This window comes from Hakea prostrata, chromosome 1 (genome assembly GCF_041222555.1).
Source record: "Hakea prostrata isolate BN-2017 chromosome 1, UWA_Hpros_2, whole genome shotgun sequence".
Taxonomy (NCBI): domain Eukaryota; kingdom Viridiplantae; phylum Streptophyta; class Magnoliopsida; order Proteales; family Proteaceae; genus Hakea; species Hakea prostrata.
Window position 1 is genome coordinate 75840826 of NC_142600.1, and position 17862 is coordinate 75858687.

At 37.4% G+C, this 17862-nt stretch overlaps 1 protein-coding gene and 1 pseudogene across 3 annotated transcripts in view; both read left to right on the plus strand.

Annotated features, from left to right (window-relative positions):
• Positions 1–4398: 4398 nt before the first annotated feature.
• The window catches only part of HAP2 (hapless 2), a 75717-nt gene continuing 62253 nt past the window's right edge, over positions 4399–17862 (plus strand). The window contains exons 1-5 of one of the 3 annotated variants that reach the window (XM_089142444.1): positions 4399–4584; positions 4663–4811; positions 5324–5467; positions 13929–14017; positions 15634–15673. In XM_089142444.1, coding sequence (XP_088998570.1) covers positions 4791–4811; positions 5324–5467; positions 13929–14017; positions 15634–15673 — 294 coding nt within the window. In that variant the 5' untranslated portion in view covers positions 4399–4584; positions 4663–4790. Of the gene's footprint in view, positions 4812–5323; positions 5468–13928; positions 14018–15633; positions 15674–17862 lie in introns of all 3 variants that reach the window. The other 2 variants (XM_089142442.1, XM_089142443.1) reach the window with 2 other exon arrangements.
• LOC149030136 (tRNA:m(4)X modification enzyme TRM13-like) lies at positions 10210–12012 on the plus strand (annotated as a pseudogene).

Here is a 17862-nt window from a genome sequence, read left to right on the forward strand (position 1 = left end):
CTTACCCATTTTCAATATTACCCCTCATTTTAAATTTTAAAATACCATCTGTGACACTCTCAAGTTTTGCGAGGACTTATGATTGGGAGAGGAAGAAGTTGCAAATAGTAGATGGGTGACAAAAAACGAATTAGGTTATTCTTGCCATTTTGAAATATTGAATTGGTAGGAGATGTTTTTGAAATATTTTTACTTTATAAGGGGTTTGATTAAAAAATTGAAAAACTTCTGGGGTGGGGTTGAAAAACTATATTTTCAACTTTTCTATGAGATTCTTTCCTTTCTTCTATTTCCTACTAATGCGGTTATTTTATGGTAATTCTCAAAATGGACGTAACTTTTGAAACAAGAAGAGTTATAGGACCACCATCAAGATATCAAAAGAAATAGCTCTACGAGCTCTACAACATCCCTATTGGGTGGGTGTCATTTTGATTACCAAATTCATGGTTTAGTGAGTTTTGGGCACCTTTAGTTTCCTAGTTTAGATTTGAATTCCAATTTGAGTTGTTTTCGTTTTATTTTATTTTTTCTTAATATTTGTAAGGTTTCTTAGCTATAAATAGGCGTCATAGTTACATACATTCCAATTTTAAATAATAAGTTTCAGCTTATCAAAGTTTTAGAATTCTTGTTCTAAACCATACGCTGTGTCCGGTGGTAATCAGAGCTAATGGTAAACAAGGAAAGAAGCAGTGGTCTTCAAGACGTTGTTCAGGAGACTGGCACCCTAGTCATCGGGAACGAATCATTGCAATGTTTGAAGCAATGTTTATATACAAAAACGCCTAGATCAACGAATTGATCAAAGCCTTCGTCGTTCTGAAGAACGAGTTGACGAACTAGCAGATCAATTTGGTGCTCTCGATTTTGATGGGTACCGAAGTAGGCAACAAGGCAGAATACCAGGTGCAGATGCTACTCATGGTGACCCTGTCGATAGACGTTTTCTTGTTCGCTGGCAAAATAATCCTTTGAGCTCAGAGAGTTCGGATGAGTTTGCAAAGAAAGAAAGTGATGGTTATGGATGCAATAATCGCTATGGAGGATTTTGAAGCAGTTATGGTGGTCAACAAGGATTTATGCGACGTGATGATAGGGAAGGGTACAATTAATTTTAAATTAAAAGTTGATATTCCTTCTTTTGATTGGATTGTTGATGTAGATAGATTCTTTTATTATATGGAGACCCCAAGTGAAAAACAAGTTAGACTAGTTGGTTGCTGATTAAAAGGAGTTGCTTTAACCTGGTAGGATAGGTTGCAACATAGAAGGCAGAGAGAAGGGAAGAAAAAAGTGCAAACCTGATATAGGATGAAGAGACTGCTAAAAAATGAATTTCTTCCACCTAATTATGAACAGATTATGTTTTAACAATATCAGCATTCTTAGTAGGGGAACCGAACTGTGCATGAATTTACAGTAGAATTCATGCGATTAGCTGCATGAAATAACCTGGCAGAGATTGAGGGACAACAAGCGCGAGATACCTTGATGGGTTGAAGCCGCTTATGCGAGATAAGATTGGTGTGCAGGTTCTGCGAAACTTATCTGAAGCAAAGAATATGGCGATGAAGGCAGAATTGATGCAGCAGAAACGAGGAAAGAAAGGCTTCAAAAATTATAGGGGCGAAAATCTTAATACTGAGTGGAATCAGGAAGGTTAGACAGTAGCAAAATAACATGTTAGAGAGGAGAAGGACAAGGGAACACAAACTCAGAAAACTATAAACCCAAATTCTTGTGGAAGGCTGATGATCGGAAAGTGCTAGAGATGTAATCAGCCAGGGCATCGATCCAATGAATGTTCCCAAAGAAAAACAGTAATATAGATACTAGAACAGACGAGGAAGATGAGTGCTGCTATGAACTAGATGGTGATGAAGACGAATTTGATGATGTTAACCCCCAAATGGAAGGATGATTCTCAGCGCCACCAATTGTTTCAAAACAAATGCATCATTCTGGGTAAGATCTTTGCTGTTGTCATTGGTAGTGGTGGTATGGAGAATAGTATTGGGAATGTGGCAATAAAGAAGTTGGGAATACCTATAGAAAAACATTTTAATCTCTATATTATAGGATGGATTAAATCTAGAGCTGATAGTATTCAGGTGACTGAACAATGTAGAATCCCCTTCTCCATTGACAAGTATTATGATGAGCTGTAATGCGATGTGGTGGATATGGATGTGTTTCACTTGTTGTTTGGGAGACCTTAGCAGTATGATGTAGATGCACAACATTTAGATAGAAGTAACCAGTATAATTTGGTGAAAGATGGGACGAAGTACATGTTGCTGCTATTTTTTTTTTTTTTGGAAATGAGGTTCTTTCCGGGCCAGCTTGCACACACCACCACTACATCCTCAAGGCGCTTTTTATATAATTAATATAGGCGGGGCTTCGCCCTTGGCCCCGAAGGAGCATGTTGCTGCTATTGAAGAACAAGAGAAAGGATGCTTGGGTAATTTCTAACTCTTATAAGGAAATTTGAAGATGGATTAAGGAGATTAAACAGATTCAAGAATTGATAGTGAAGCAAGATTGAGGAGGGAGCTAAGTTGCAAGGGGAGAAGTTGCGATAAGTAGTCAAACCCCTATTGCAAGATTTTAGAGAATTGATGGCAGAAGAAATACCAGATGGCCTACCTCCTATGTGAGACATTCAACACCACATAAACCTAATTCCGGGATCCAATTTGCCTAATTTGCCACATTAGAGGATGAGTCCTAAGGAAAATGAGATTCTGATGAAATAAAAAGTGGAGGAATTACTATGAAAATGGCATATTCAGAACATATGAGCCCATAAAGATGTTGCATCATTCTCCTCCACTTGAGAAAAACTCAACCTCGAGTTAGGAACAGGGTTTGGATACAATGGCTTAATCGAAGCATGAAAAGGAGACAGATCAACGAATTAAAAGTATTAGAAATACCCATGCGATGTGGTAGGGCAATAACATATGCATTGTCATTGATCTTTCAGTTGCAATGTAATGTCCGTATTTCTTCGGCTGCAACTTGCCGTAGGTACCAATTGTTCAGGGGCGGAACCAGGATTCAATATGGGGGGCCGAAGATTGGATGTCCAGATTGGGAAAGCACCAATGGTTTTTCGCTACACATATTATATGGGTCCTTAAGACCCATTGAGGGTCCCACGTATGAATTATTTTATTATATTAAAGAATAAACTCACATATATTTTGTGGGACCCACGCATATTTGATAGAAATAAGTAAATTATTATGATTTTTTTTCAACAAGATGTAGATAAATTAAACCATCCCAAAACCAAAAAAAAAAAAAAAAAAACATGGCTTCAACCCTAAAAATGTCCGATGCAAATCAAAAAAATTTTTAGGGTAAGAAATGCAACCAATGGTACTTAGTTACTTTACTAACTATAGACATTTTATTTATAATATAAAATCAAATAGCAAAAATTGTAGACAAAATAAAGAAACAAAGAATATAAAATTAAATAAAAAAATATATATATAAAAAAGAAACAATAAATAAATTGAGAAATAAAAAGAGTACTTAATTGTGGGAAGATTTTCTCAAATCTTTAACCCACGCTTATAAAAAGGGAAGAATAAATAGGAAGAAAGAAACATAAGAGAATAAATAGGAAAAAAGAGGAGAGAGGAGAGAGGAGATATGAGAGAATATAAGAATTGAAGAGTTAGTTTCTAATTATAAATGATATTTTGAATATCTAATAAGATTTTGTTTTCAAAATTTCCTTAATCCACGTGTTATAGAAAGAGATGAGAATAAAAGGAAGAAAAGATGTGAGAGAGAAGTGGGGAGAATAATTAGGAATTGAGGAATTAGTTTTTAACTAGAGATGACTTTTATACCCATTATTTTACATTTAAAGTTATTCTCAATATTTTGGGGAGGGCCAAATAGTGACATTTCACATGTAACCAGAGAAAAAAGTGGAAAAATGAAGAAGATTAATATAAAAAATCCAAAATTTAAGAAAATTAATCAAAATTTTGAAAAATCCGGGGGAGCCATGGCCCCCTCCGGCCCCTTAGTAGGTCCGCCCCTGAATTGAAACCCGCTCTTTACAAAAGAACATCATGACCTGATCACTTTTTGTCTAGAGTTGTCTTTGTTTATGCTTGTTGTATTTTCTTCTAATATTTTTATGAATTCTTAGTTATAAATAGGCGTCATTGTTATTTTGTATGGTACATTTCAATTTTGAATAATATTTTTATGTTTTATTGTCATTGTCTTTATCATCTACCTATACCACCAGTGGGTCACACTGTCTGTCTTTCGTATCCCTCTTTATCTAGTAATAATGGTTTGATTTCAATTTTCTCAAGACTCGCACGGAATCAATGAGACTGAACCGGATCCGGGCCAGAAACTGGACCACTGGAAACAACATTTGCAGTTATTCTCAAGATCTAAGAGTAGCAGAAGCACTCAACCGTTATACCAAAAAAAAAAAAAAGCACTCAACCGTCAAGTATTTTGAATTTCCAACTAAAAGCCCGCCGGATCATATCTCATGCGTCTGAAAGAATACCCAACTTCACGTCTTCATCTTATCATGTAAGAACGACATTTTGTTCTTTGAAAGAAAGAAAATGGAGTATCGATTGACAGTTAGACAAGTCACACTAATCTTAGTTTTTCTTTGTTTTTTGATTCTCCAATGCGTTCTTGGACTTGAGATCCTCTCGAAATCAAAGTTGGAAAGATGCGAAAAGGTTTCAGACTCCGACATATTGAATTGCACTACGAAGATAGTGGTAAACATGGCGGTTCCCAGTGGAACGGTGAGAGTTCTGTTCTCTCGTTTCGTTCTATTACATCCATTACGGGATTAGTGTACTGTAGAATGAGGCTGAATGTAGTCTCGGAGTTGACACCAGATATTGGAAACGGTTATTTTATCAGTTTCTTATGATTATTAGGTTACCTTCCCCTAATTTTCATCAATAAGGGTTACTGTCAAATAGAGATTCCTTTTTAATCTGAAGAAGTCCCAATCCTTGTGTTGTACTGTAGATTGAGGCTGAATGTAGTCTCAGACTTGACACCAGATGTTGGGAACGGTTACTTCATCAGTTTCTTATGATTTATAAAGTTACCCTTCCCCAATCTTTATCAATGAGAGCAATTGTCAAATAGAGATTCCTGTTGAGTTGCTCTTTAATCTAAAGTTTCAATCCTTGTGGTTTTTGCAATATCCACTATTTTAGAAGCCTAAAATTTTCCAGGACGGAACATTATGGCAGTGTGCGTGGGTTTTTCTATGTTTATGTGCTTATGGTCTTCCTATTTTCAGAGTGGAGGAGAAGCTTCGATGGTTGCTGAAATAGTTGAGGTAGAGGACAACTCTACCCAAAAGATGCATACAGTGCGGATACCACCTGTTGTGACAGTGAACAAATCTGCTGCATATGCTCTGTACGAAATAACATATATTCGGGTATGAGAATATGTGGACAGTACATTTGCATGAGTCATTGGAGGCAGGTGTTATAGATTCTCAACTAGTGTCTTTCTATGATATCCTAGCTTTTGTTCCTATATTATATTTGGAATTCTGGTTGTGGTGTTGTGGTTGTAGGTAGGTAACTTGTTCTCTTGAGTAAAAGAAGTGAATGGCTATAGGGAAGAGTAGTTATATCGAAAGATCCCTCCTCCCACTAAATCAAATGCATGGTCTCTTCTCTTAAGTATTATTAAGAATTTGGAATAAAAGATGGATGTCGTTTGTATTCATTTAATTCTTCCTAAAGAGGGGCCCCCATACCATTGAATCATTTGCTATCTGAAAAGTATTCAGCCGTTAACAGGCTACTTCTATATGGAAGAAACAGTCTGCAAGGCATTTCCAAGCACCACAACTGACTACAAAAATAAGATTTTGCATATATTCGGGTATGAGAATATGTGGACAGTACATTTGCATGAGTCATTGGAGGCAGGTGTTATAGATTCTCAACTAGTGTCTTTCTATGATATCCTAGCTTTTGTTCCTATATTATATTTGGAATTCTGGTTGTGGTGTTGTGGTTGTAGGTAGGTAACTTGTTCTCTTGAGTAAAAGAAGTGAATGGCTATAGGGAAGAGTAGTTATATCTTGAAATGATCCCTCCTCCCACTAAATCTAAATGCATTGGTTCTCTTTCTCTTTAAGTATTATTAAGAATTTGGAATAAAAAGATGGATGTCGTTTGTATTCATTTAATTCTTCCTAAAGAGGGGCTTCCATACCATTGAATCATTTGCTATCTGAAAAGTATTCAGCCGTTAACAGGCTACTTCTATATGGAAGAAACAGTCTGCAAGGCATTTCCAAGCACCACAACTGACTACAAAAATAAGATTTTGTTCCCACCTGCCCACCTTCCAATCTGTGTCTTATTTAAGGCCAAGTTTGCTTGGAGCCATACCATACAATCATAGCCCAATTATCTTAGATTCTTTAAAATTTTTGGTTTGGGTGCATACTCGTACAGCTAGGTAAGTAAGATTATTAACAGTCCATTGTCCTTAAGAAGAATATCATTTGTTTTTGGACATAAAAACTATTGCAAGCCTAACAGATAAGAATTAAAAAAACTAGCAATTTTTATGAGTAAGAAGTCCCTACACCTGTGAAGACACCAAATGAAGTATTTCCAGCTGAATAACATTCACATGAAAGATCTCATCAGCCATTTATAATGTTTTCTGACTAAGCTTTGGAAATAATTCCCATATAGATTCTTCTCCATGTGGTTGCATGGATAGAAAATGTGTATAATAGTTGAATTGATGGTCAAATTTTAGTGTCCTAATGCAGGGATTTGCTTCAGCTTGAGTCACTCACTTAACCACATATTGAGGTTTACAAGGGCCATTATGTTTTTCAGGCTCAATTGGGTTGGTGTCATAGACCCTTTTTGTTCTTATCATTTGTAAAAGATGTTGACTAGTCTAAGAACAAAAACTTGCATCAGGGAGGCACAATTGATCTTTATCTATAATAATAAGAGAGTACAAAAAGAATAGAAATCTTCGACGTGGGATATTACATAATAATATTCTAGAGACAATTCTAACCTTTGTACTCGGGATTACTACCCTCACCGCCTACCTTGCTAGTAATGTAATTGAAAACTTTAGAGCTCCGACTCTTAGCAAATACATCAGCCTTTTGATTGTCTAAAGAGGCAAAAGAAATGCATATAAGACTAGATTTAATCTTCTCCTTGATGAGTGTTGGTTGATTTCTACATGCCTAGTCCTATCATGTTGAGTTGGGTTGGGTTGAGCTATGCTGATTGCTTGTTGTCTGAAAAGAACTGTATAGGCATCTTTTCTTCTGCACTTAGATGCTGGAATAACCCCTTCAACCCTAACACCTCACAGATGCCTTGTGCCATTGCTCTAAACTCAGCTTTGACACTAGAGCCAGCTACAACAACCTGCTTCTTGCTCCTCCAAGTCACCAGGTTTCCTCCCACACAAGTACAGTACCTAGAAGTGGACCTCCTATCATTAGGACACTCTGCTTAGTCTGCATCAGAGTAGGGTTCAATAATCGAATGCCCATGAAAAGAAATCAAGAATCCCTTTCCGGAGCTGCTTTTAAGTATCTCAAAATTCTATAGGCTACATATAATTGAGAGGAAGGTGCATCATGCATGTATTGGTTTACTAGGCCTACAACAAAGCTTGTGTTCATTTTTTTGTGAGAAATAAACAAATATCCCTACAAGCCAATGGTAGCTGGTATTCTCCACACCCCACGGGTTCTCCTTCTTTGGCCTTCAAGTGTGAGTTGGGCTCAATAGTTGTGTCAGCTTGCTTGCCCCTTGGCTTTATTTTCTCTGCTAATAAATCCAAGGTATACATTCTCTGAGAAAGAGAGATGACATTGGAAGAATATGATAACTCAATAGCTAAAACGTACCTTAACTTTCCCATATCTTTGATTTCAAATTCAGCTCCCAAGAAAGTTTTCAGGGTTAAAATCTTTGTTGCATCACTGCTAGTGATGACTCTGTGTCAACATACACTAACAATATTGTGATGTGGATGTCGGTCTTTTTTATGAATAAGGTATGAACTGCATTGCTTTGCATATAACCGATGGGCACCATGGTCTTGTGGAACCTTCCAAACTATTCTTTTGTGAATTGCTTCAACTCATTGAGGTGCAAGCTTGCATACCTTCCCATGACTCTCTGTAGTAGTGTATCCTAGTGGGACATCTATGTACACTTCCTCTTGAATTTCTCCATGAAGAAATGCATTCTTAAGATCAAGTTGCTGAAGATCCCATCCCTAATTCACCCAAACGGGATCCTAACTTGTACTGTATTCATCTTGGGGACTGGGCAAAGGTTTTCTGGTAATCAATGCCATAAGTTTGAGTGCATCCCTTGGCCCTTATGTAGCTTCATATCAGTCCACAGTGCCATTAGCCTTGTGCTTGATAACAAACAGCCACTTACAACCAACAATCCTCTTTCTTGCAACCATAGAAAAAAAAAATTCAAGGGAAACTTAAGTTTCAACTAGGTGAAAATGGAAAACCTAGGTGGAAAATTGGGAAATTTCGAGGAAACTTATGACTTTTTTGTGCAAATTTCGACAGGTTTTAGGGAGTATTTTAGGGTGGGACTTTGTATTTATTTAAGCTAATTAGAGTACAAAGAACACATTGACACATGCATTTTGCTAAAAAAAAAGTCAATGTAGATATGTCATCCAATGTACAAAACATCAATGTAGAGTTGTCTAGAACGAGAAGTACACTATAAACTTAAATACTTAAGTACATAACATTCAATATATAACTTATAAGTTCAAAACATCAAATACAAAGTAACTGAAAAAAAAAAAAAAGTACAACTTAGTGCCAAGAGGAGTGCCTTTGTGTATCCATCTTGTGAGCTGAGTAGTACTGTGCTCGTAACATCCTCTCCTCCAACCAACGAACATAGAGATTCCATGACAAATTATGCTTATGGTTGTCAAGATAATCGATAATTGCAGCTTTATAAGTCTGGTCATCAACATGCCTAAGATAACCAATTTGAGGGAATATGCAATTTGGATAGGGAAGTCCTGATGGAGGGGGTATTTGTCGTGGTACTTGAGGAAACATGAAAGAAATTTTTTTTTGGGAAAACTAACTTGCAGGAAAAAGTCCCAAGTTTCCATAAAATTTTCCATGTTTCCCAGAAAGAGTGATTCTCAACTTGTTGTGAATCAGATCAAAGGGGAATATAAGGCCAAGGAAAGCCGGATGGCTAAATACCTCATGAAGGTGGAGCAATACAAAGCAGATTTCGATTGGGTGACATTCAACTAGATCCCTTGGAAAGAAAATGAGGAGGCCAACGAACTATCCTTATTAGCCTTGGCCAAATACAAGACTCTTGACTCGGCCGTATACATAGAGGAACTCGTCTACCCGAGCATACAAGATATTGAAGCCATGGAGGTCGGGCAAGAACCTAGCTGGATAGACCCAATCATGTCCTACCTAAAAAACAGTGAGCTCCCAATTGATAGGAAAGAAGCCAGAAGAATCAGAAACCAAGTGGCAAGGTTCACCATGTTGGAGGACCAACTATATAGGCCTTCATTCTCTGAACCTCTTTTGAAATGCATCGGCCCGTCCCAAGCTAAGTACACCCTAGCAGAGGTTCACGAAAGAATATGTGGTGCCCACGTGGGTGGCAAAGCCTTAGCACAAAAAATCCTAAGGACGGGATTGTATTGGTCGACCATGCAACATGACTCCCTTGAATACGTCCGCAGATGCGAACAATGTCAGAAACATGCCACCATCCCGAGGGGTCCCGCAATGCCATTATCCCCAATCATAAGCCTGACAGCTTTTGCTATGTGGGGGATGGACATAGTCGGGAAGTTACTAAAAGCTACAAGAGGTACCTTGTTGTAGCCATCGACTACTTCACAAAGTGGGCGGAGGCAGAACCTATAGTTCCATAACAGAAAAGCAAATGGAAAAATTTGGGATTTTTTTCCGGTCATGAACCAGCTAGGTTGAACCAGGTTTTGTTGAAATTTTGACGGTTTCGATAAAAAATTGGGATTTTTTTGGTCACCCAAAGTTTAGTTTCGAGGTTTCAAAAGTGCAGAAATTTTGCATGTTTTGATCGAATTTTGTACTGTGATTTCATGCCCTCCCCCGAAAATCCCAAACACCATATCATTCCTTGCCGATTGGAATGGATTCGTTTGGAACTGTTCACATGGACATATGGGCGGACTGTAATTGCCCATATCCCTAGAGGTGTCTCTGTAAGAATGAGAAGGAACTGCTTCTCACCAGTGTACGTTTCCAGTGAGCCATCATTGTTAATGGAGGGACATTGCAAATTCTGGTAACCGAAGAAGAAACGATTTTGTTCAAACAAATCTCTTAGCAATTCCGTCTAATTCCCCCACTGTTATGTATCATTGTTTTTTTAATTTAAATAAACTTGTTTTCCCTAATTGTAATGTTTTGCATTTTCTTTCAATTTCTCATTTATGGATCAAGCTGTGTAAATTCTGCAGAAACCACAACCCTAGGCCTGAAGAACTGAGGGTTACATATCCACTAGCCCCTCTTAATAAGCTGTCTTCTGGTTCTTCAATCTTAAGTCCCACTTTCTTTTCCCAACTTTCTTATGTTTTCTGTAATTATTAACTTTTACTCCCAATTTCATCTGCTTAAGTTCTGTTCTGCAAGAAAATCTAGAATCACATCTTTGAAGATGCCCGTATCTAAAACAATTCCAGTCCTTGAAACAACAACTTTTGTACAAAAAGGGCATTAATGCTGGGAGAGATCTAGACGTTGATGATATGAAAGACAATTCAGAAGAAGCTTTCTTTCCAAATAAAGAGATGTCCAAGCCCTTTGATGACATCACCTCAAACATTAAGAGGAATGCAGTGCATAACATGACGGTTTTGGAATCCTTTCAACTGTTGAGAAAGATAGAAATAATTCATGCTTCTATCACTTCGGAGATTCACGCATTGTATAAAACACCCGAAGTTTATGGCATTTGGGCTAACAAAGGAATAGATCGGTACGTGGATTTACTTCCTCTTATGATTTTGGAAGCATTTTATGGTTAAATGATTACCCATTAACAGGAAGTTCTCGTTCCAAGAGAAACATGTTTGGCAACAAGCGTCGATTCTTGGGAACTTGGCAGACTTTGGAATATTGGAAAATCCGGTTGGAAACATAGTTTATCCAGACATTTCAGAACCTTTGTGCTCCAATGAGTCAACCAGGGACAAGGTCCCTGCAGTTGTTGAGGTTGGGGCTGGGTGAGGATAGCTAACACAAATGCTTGCTGATTGTTATGGTAGCAATAAGGTGGTTTTAGTCGAAAGGAAGGCTTACAAGCTCAAGGTTAGTGACTAACAATTGTAATAATGGCACTGATAAGTGATCTAGTACTAGCACCAAATTGCTGTTTGAGAAAGTTTGGACTCCTCTTTGATGAGACAAGAATCAGCAGGTGGTAGACAAGTATGAAGCACTTACTAGAACTTAGATTAATGTAAAATGCGGTTTTTCATTTCTGATCTACTAATGCAACTTCTAGGCTGATCGAAGTCTATGACAAACAGAGAGCTTGAATCTAGAGCTTTTGAGAATTGACAGTGAGCCATTCAAATTTCTGGTTTGGATCTTTTGTATTACACTGATCATATGATTTTCTGTGGAGCTTTGTTTTGTGCATATCTGAAAGGTGTAAAGCTATAATAATGCTGTAATGTGGTTGAAAGGCTTATGTAAGACTCATGCCTAAGTTGATTATTTCCTACATAAGTATGTTCATATCTTGATATGTGCGATAGACATCAGCACCATGTTTAGATGCTTGGCAGATGAAACTGTGTCCTTTCAGTACTGCATGTCACAGACATCAACACCACGTTTAAAGGTTTTGCAGATGCAACCAGACTGGGTTACTTATCTGTTACTTACTGTCATAGACTTTACTGCCACATCTAGAAGTTTGACACAACCTAACTAGATTGAAGCATCCATGCATTGCTGGTTTGTTTTGTGCAACCATCAAGTATTTTATAAGTAAAGGATTTTTTAATACTAGGATTTGGGATTACTGAGGAGTTCAAATAGGAGAATCCCCCCCCCCTTAAAAAAGGTCAAAACTAGGGTTACTTTGGTAAGACCTAATGTTTGAAGGTAGGGTTATGTCAAGTGAGTGTAAGGGAGTCTAGCGGTGAAGATTTAGGGTTTCATGTATGGTGGAACATTACTGAATTTGAAGAAAAGGCAGTTGGAGTTTTATCCCCGAGTTTCTGGAAAAGGAACTGATGTAGACCCCAAAAAAATAGAAAACAACACCTTGGTTTCCTGTTTATATTTTCTTAGTATCTTTCTATTTTTTTATTAAAATTGTGGCAAAATATAATTATTCTTTTTCCTCAATTTATCTCAATATCTGTTTTAAGGGAAGGAAAAATCTGACAGAATAAGGAGAAAGAAAAAAATTGGAAAATGAAATGTAAAAAGTCGTACGGCTAATAGAATCCTAGCAAAATGAGAAAAACAAAAAAATTATAACAAAACAAATTCCAAAACGTAAAAAAAAAAAACCATATGGTTAATGAAGTCCTATCAAAAGTAAAGCGGAGTTAGGAGAAAAGGGGAAAAAAAAACTTGCACATTTCCCAAAAAATAACCAAAAAAATTCCCCTTTGTAAGAGGAAATAAACAAAATCATAAACATTAAGGATACCATCTAATTAAACTTCCAATTACATTTTACGGAAAAAAAATAAATTTCCCTCGAACGAAAAGAAATGCACGTGCTCTATTAGGTCCTAACAAATAGAGGGAGTGGGAAACATTACAAGCAACAACACTTGCATCACAAATTAAAGATGCTTTTTTCTTGTGAAAGCATTACAAAGACGCGGGAGCCACAGAATGGCATTCAATCAAACATTCTATTTTCGAATTCCAAATTCTGTATCATTGTCCATGAGTTTCTCCAACCATTTTAAATATCTCCTTTTTAAATCTCTATATTAATCCGTCTGTTGAATTAGTTACCTTCCCTCTCCCAACAAAATCAAGTATAAGCCGTTCATATTAGAGAGGGGAAAAAAAAAAAAAGAACGAATTTAAACGAAACATATAATTATTTATCAAAAGATAACAATACATATAATTAAATGTAATGAATTCCTAAAAAAGAAAGAGTAGAGGAGAAAAAACCAGAAATACACTGTACCAAGTGAAGAAGAAAAACAAAAAACAAATACAACAACAACAACAACAACAAAGCCCCCACAAAGGGGCGGCCTGGACGCCCTCCAACGGCGCGGCCAGCGCAGGCCAGCACACCCTCACCACCTCCAAGGACGGCCCCCGCCCAGCCCAAGGATACCCTCCGACGGGCATTAGGCTCCGGCGGGCGGCCACCTCAACGCTCTCAAGCTATCACGGGAGCACCAACTCAATATGATCGCTTATCTTATCCATCCTAGTTTTGCCACTCATCCATCTTAGCATTCTCATTTCTGCTACACTGAGGCACCAAAAACCTACGTGCATTTGCATGTGTAATTTTACTATCCGTTGCCAAAGGCTTCCTCATAAGTTGAGTCTCGGGGACTGCGGGGGGGGGGAGGGGGGATTTTCCTATGTGGCCTTATAACCAACAATTTTTGCTGAGAGGCTGTTTCGGTGTCTTGACCTCAGGCAAGAGTTGCGTTTCATGCCTTATATGCATGTTAACTTTCATTCTTGCTTGGATTGGTGGATTAATAGTTCCTCTTAGATATTGTATATTACTTTACAAGAAAGATTCATATTTTATGAGGTTCAATTTCATGTAGTAGAATTTTCTTTCTTCTGATAATTTTGATTTTGGCTATTACAGGATGTTCCATATAAACCTGTGGAATATTCTGTCAAGACACGAAAGTGTGAGCCGGATGCTGATGCTAGGGTGGTTCAAATATGTGAGAGGTTTGTTGGCCATTTATCTGAAAACATCGTCTGTTTCATAGTGTTGGATTATATTTAGTTTAACTATTTATTTCTTGATCCATTGTTCTTGCTTTGATCAGGAAAACAGAATTTGAATTCTTTTGTTCAAGAAAAGGCATGTTATTTTTATTTTCCCTTTTACCTTCTGGTAAACCTACTCTTGCTTCTGAAAACATCCTACTCAATGCAGAGATGTTGGCTGTCAGAAATTAAAACTATTTTGGTATGGAAGTAGAACACAGGCCATAAATGTGGGTTAAGAAGTGCATCAGTCAATATTTCTTTTGAATTAAACATTTATTAGAAGTCAGAACCACTATGTGACTTATGGATTACTAGATTTACATATAGGATAGAGATAATGTTTTAAGTAAATAAGCTAACCCCAACAAACCCTCTTATTCTTGTAACAATGAGAGAATCATGCTCAGCCTGCATAAAAAACCCCGGTGCCAAAGGCTTCTGCACAAGCAGAGTCTAGGGAAGCAATTCTCCTATACATTCTTACTCCAACTTGCATACTATACTCTGTGCCCACAATCCATGTATTAGGGTATGGGAAAACTGACGTGCTTCACAAACAGTTAGAACTTACTTTGGGTACCACTCTGTCACTCACTGAGTATTGATTTACAGATCTACCTCAAAGTAGCTTGTCCTCTCGTGGGATACATTTTGGAGGCATGTGGGCTATCCATAACCAAGAGTGCTAGTAGTGCTCATCGCCTGTTGCCGCTGATATACTTGTGGGGGGGGGGGGTAGGAACTAAAGATAGGATAGGGGGACGAGGATGGGAGAAAGGATCATCCTGAGGGCCACTAGACGGGTAAGAGTAAGAAGTGTCCTCAAAGAAGGTAACATCAGCACTGACAAACTGTTTATGGGTGATGGGATCATAGGCTCATAGCACCGGTAACCCTTCTGAGTGTGAGAGTACCTTTTGAACACACACTTGGTTGATGGGAAGTTTTCAGTGACCAGATGATTATTTACCAAGCAAACACACCCAAACACCCTAGGTTGTATAGGAAATGGAGATAAGGTGGGAAACACAATGAAAAAAGGAGATTATTTGAAAGCATAGTTGAGGGTGTCCAGTTATTGAGATGACAAGCAGTCAACACCCCATCACACCAATATTGTGTAGGCACATGCTTGTGGAACATAAGGGCACGGGTTACCGCATGGTGATGACAATTTTTTCTTTCGGCAACTCCATTTTGTTGCGGGGTACGAGAAGAACTAGTTTGGTGAATAATCCCATTGTGGTCATGAAAAACAGAAATATGATGTTGAGCATACTCTAAAGCATTGTCAGACTGAAAAATCTTAATAGGCAAAGAGAATTTTGTTTTAATTTCACTGACAAAATTATGACTTATGAGAAGTAGATAAAAATTCTGTTCTATTCATGCACTTCAATATTTTTCATGATTACACTAATCATCGTCTCTTGGATATGTTTAGCTTGGCAATGATTGACCTTTCTCTACCCCATTTATTAAATGGCTTGTTTATTTAGTACTTAAGTCCTTTTCTCCCGATGGATAGTTTATCCCTAATTTTTTTTTTCTGAATGTTTATTGATATTTAGGTTACGAGATGAAAATGGTCACATTATTGAGCATAGTCAGGTAACAGTTTAATGAATTTAGAGGTTGTATATGACTTTGTGTTTTCATTTCTTGGTATTGGTATATTGTTTATGCACTTAGTGTTAGTGAATGTTCATGTTACTTGTCCTTTAAAAACATTCAAAATTTTGGATTACAAAATACATCCAATTTGGTTATCATTGCCATTGGTTAGATTTGCAATGTATTGAGACGAAAGAATCCTTGTACTTTGTGTTTTGGTTTTCTTGTTTTATGGACTTCAATTAATTGATATATATATATATATATATATATATATATATATATATATATATATATATATATATATATATATATATATTTGGATGAATAAAAATTTCAAAAACCAAAGTAGAGAAGAGTGTGGGTTGGGTGGGGGGGGGGGAGAACAACAAGAAGCCAAGGGAACTGCCCATCCAAAGCCAAAAAGTCCCTAAGGAAAAAACTAAATTCTTAGCTACAATGACTAAAGCCAAAACCGAGATGCCAATGCAAATACAAGGGGTAAAACTAAATTCTCCTATTCTTCTCCTTCTTCCTAGTTGACTTGATCTCCAGTATGAATTTTTCATTGAGATGATGGCACTCTCTTGTAGGACATTAATTCATGAAGTTTTAATGATGTAATTGTAGATTTTTAGGGGACCAACTTCGATCCAATAGCCATGATCATCGATGCACAAACAGATTTGAATAGGCCAATTTGGGTTTTTTAGTTGTTGGAAGAGTTGAAGAAATTATGGCTTGTGTCTAAACTCTAAAGGACACAAAGGAGCTTTATTTATACTTGAAACTTAACAAATACAGAACAAATAAAATCTTCCCAGTGTGGGAATCTTACATGAACACAAGATCCTAGCAAATATATTCCCAATAAGGAAAGAACAAAAATAGAAAGTAAACTAACTAAAAGCAATCAAATCAGCCAAATCCTAGTTCACCTCCAATCGATTCTGACTTACAATACTCCCCTCAAGTTGGAGCATAGATATTTATTATGCTCAACTTACCAATGATACTACTAAACAACTTCGTGCATAAGGTCTCAATCAAATCAGCCAAATCCTAGTTCACCTCCAATCGATTTTGACTTACAATACTCCCCTCAAGTTGGAGCATAGATATTTATTATGCTCAACTTACCAATGATACTACTAAACACCTTTGTGCATAAGGTATTTGTAAGCACATCAGCCTGCTACTTGTCTGAAGCATCAAAAGTGATACGGATCATCCCAAGCTGAATCTTTTCTTTGATGAAATGTCTGTCAATCTCCACATGCTTAGTCCTGTCATGTTGTACTGGGTTGTGAGTTATACTGATTGCTTGACTTCTTGTCGAGTATAACTATATGGAAACCTCCGAATCCAACCAGTCTTCTGAAGCAGCCCTTTCAATCATAGTACCTCACAAATGCCCTGAGCAATTGCCCTAAACTCGGCCTTGACACTGGACCTTGCAACTATAGCCTATTTCTTGTTTCTTCAAGTCACGAAGTTACCTCCCACATGCACACTAAAGGTAGATCTCCTATCATCCAAACATCCTGCCCAGTCTGCATCTGTTATGCCTCAAATCTTAGAGTGTCCATGAGTTGAAACCAAAATCCCTTTTCGGAGTGGCCTTCAAGTACCTTAAGATCTGAACCTGCATCTAAGTGTGAAGAGTAGGGAATGCATATACTGGCTAACAAGACTAAGTGCAAATGTGATGTCTGGCCTGGTATGAGATAGACAGATCAACTTTCCACCAACTTTTGATACCTCGTCTTGTCAAGCAATGCTCCTTCTTTTGCCTTCAAGTGTAGGTTTGGTTCAATAGGAATCTCAACAGGTTTACACCTTAGCATCGTAGTTTCCTCGAGAAGACCCAATGTATTCTAATTCTGAGAAATAGATACACCACTGGCGGAATATGCCAACTCCAGGCCTAGGAAGTATATGAGTTTTTCCATATATTTGATCTCAAATTTAGTCCCCAAAAAAGTCTTTAATGTTAAAATCTCATTCTCACTGCTACCGGTGATCACAATATTATCCATCTATACTAGAAGTATGGTGGTGTGGGGACCATCTCTTTTGAACAAAGTGTGGTCTGCATTGCTCTACTTTTAGCCATTAGATATCATGGCCTTGTGGAACCTTCCAAATAGTGTTCTTGGAGATTGCTTTAGTCCATATAATGCCCT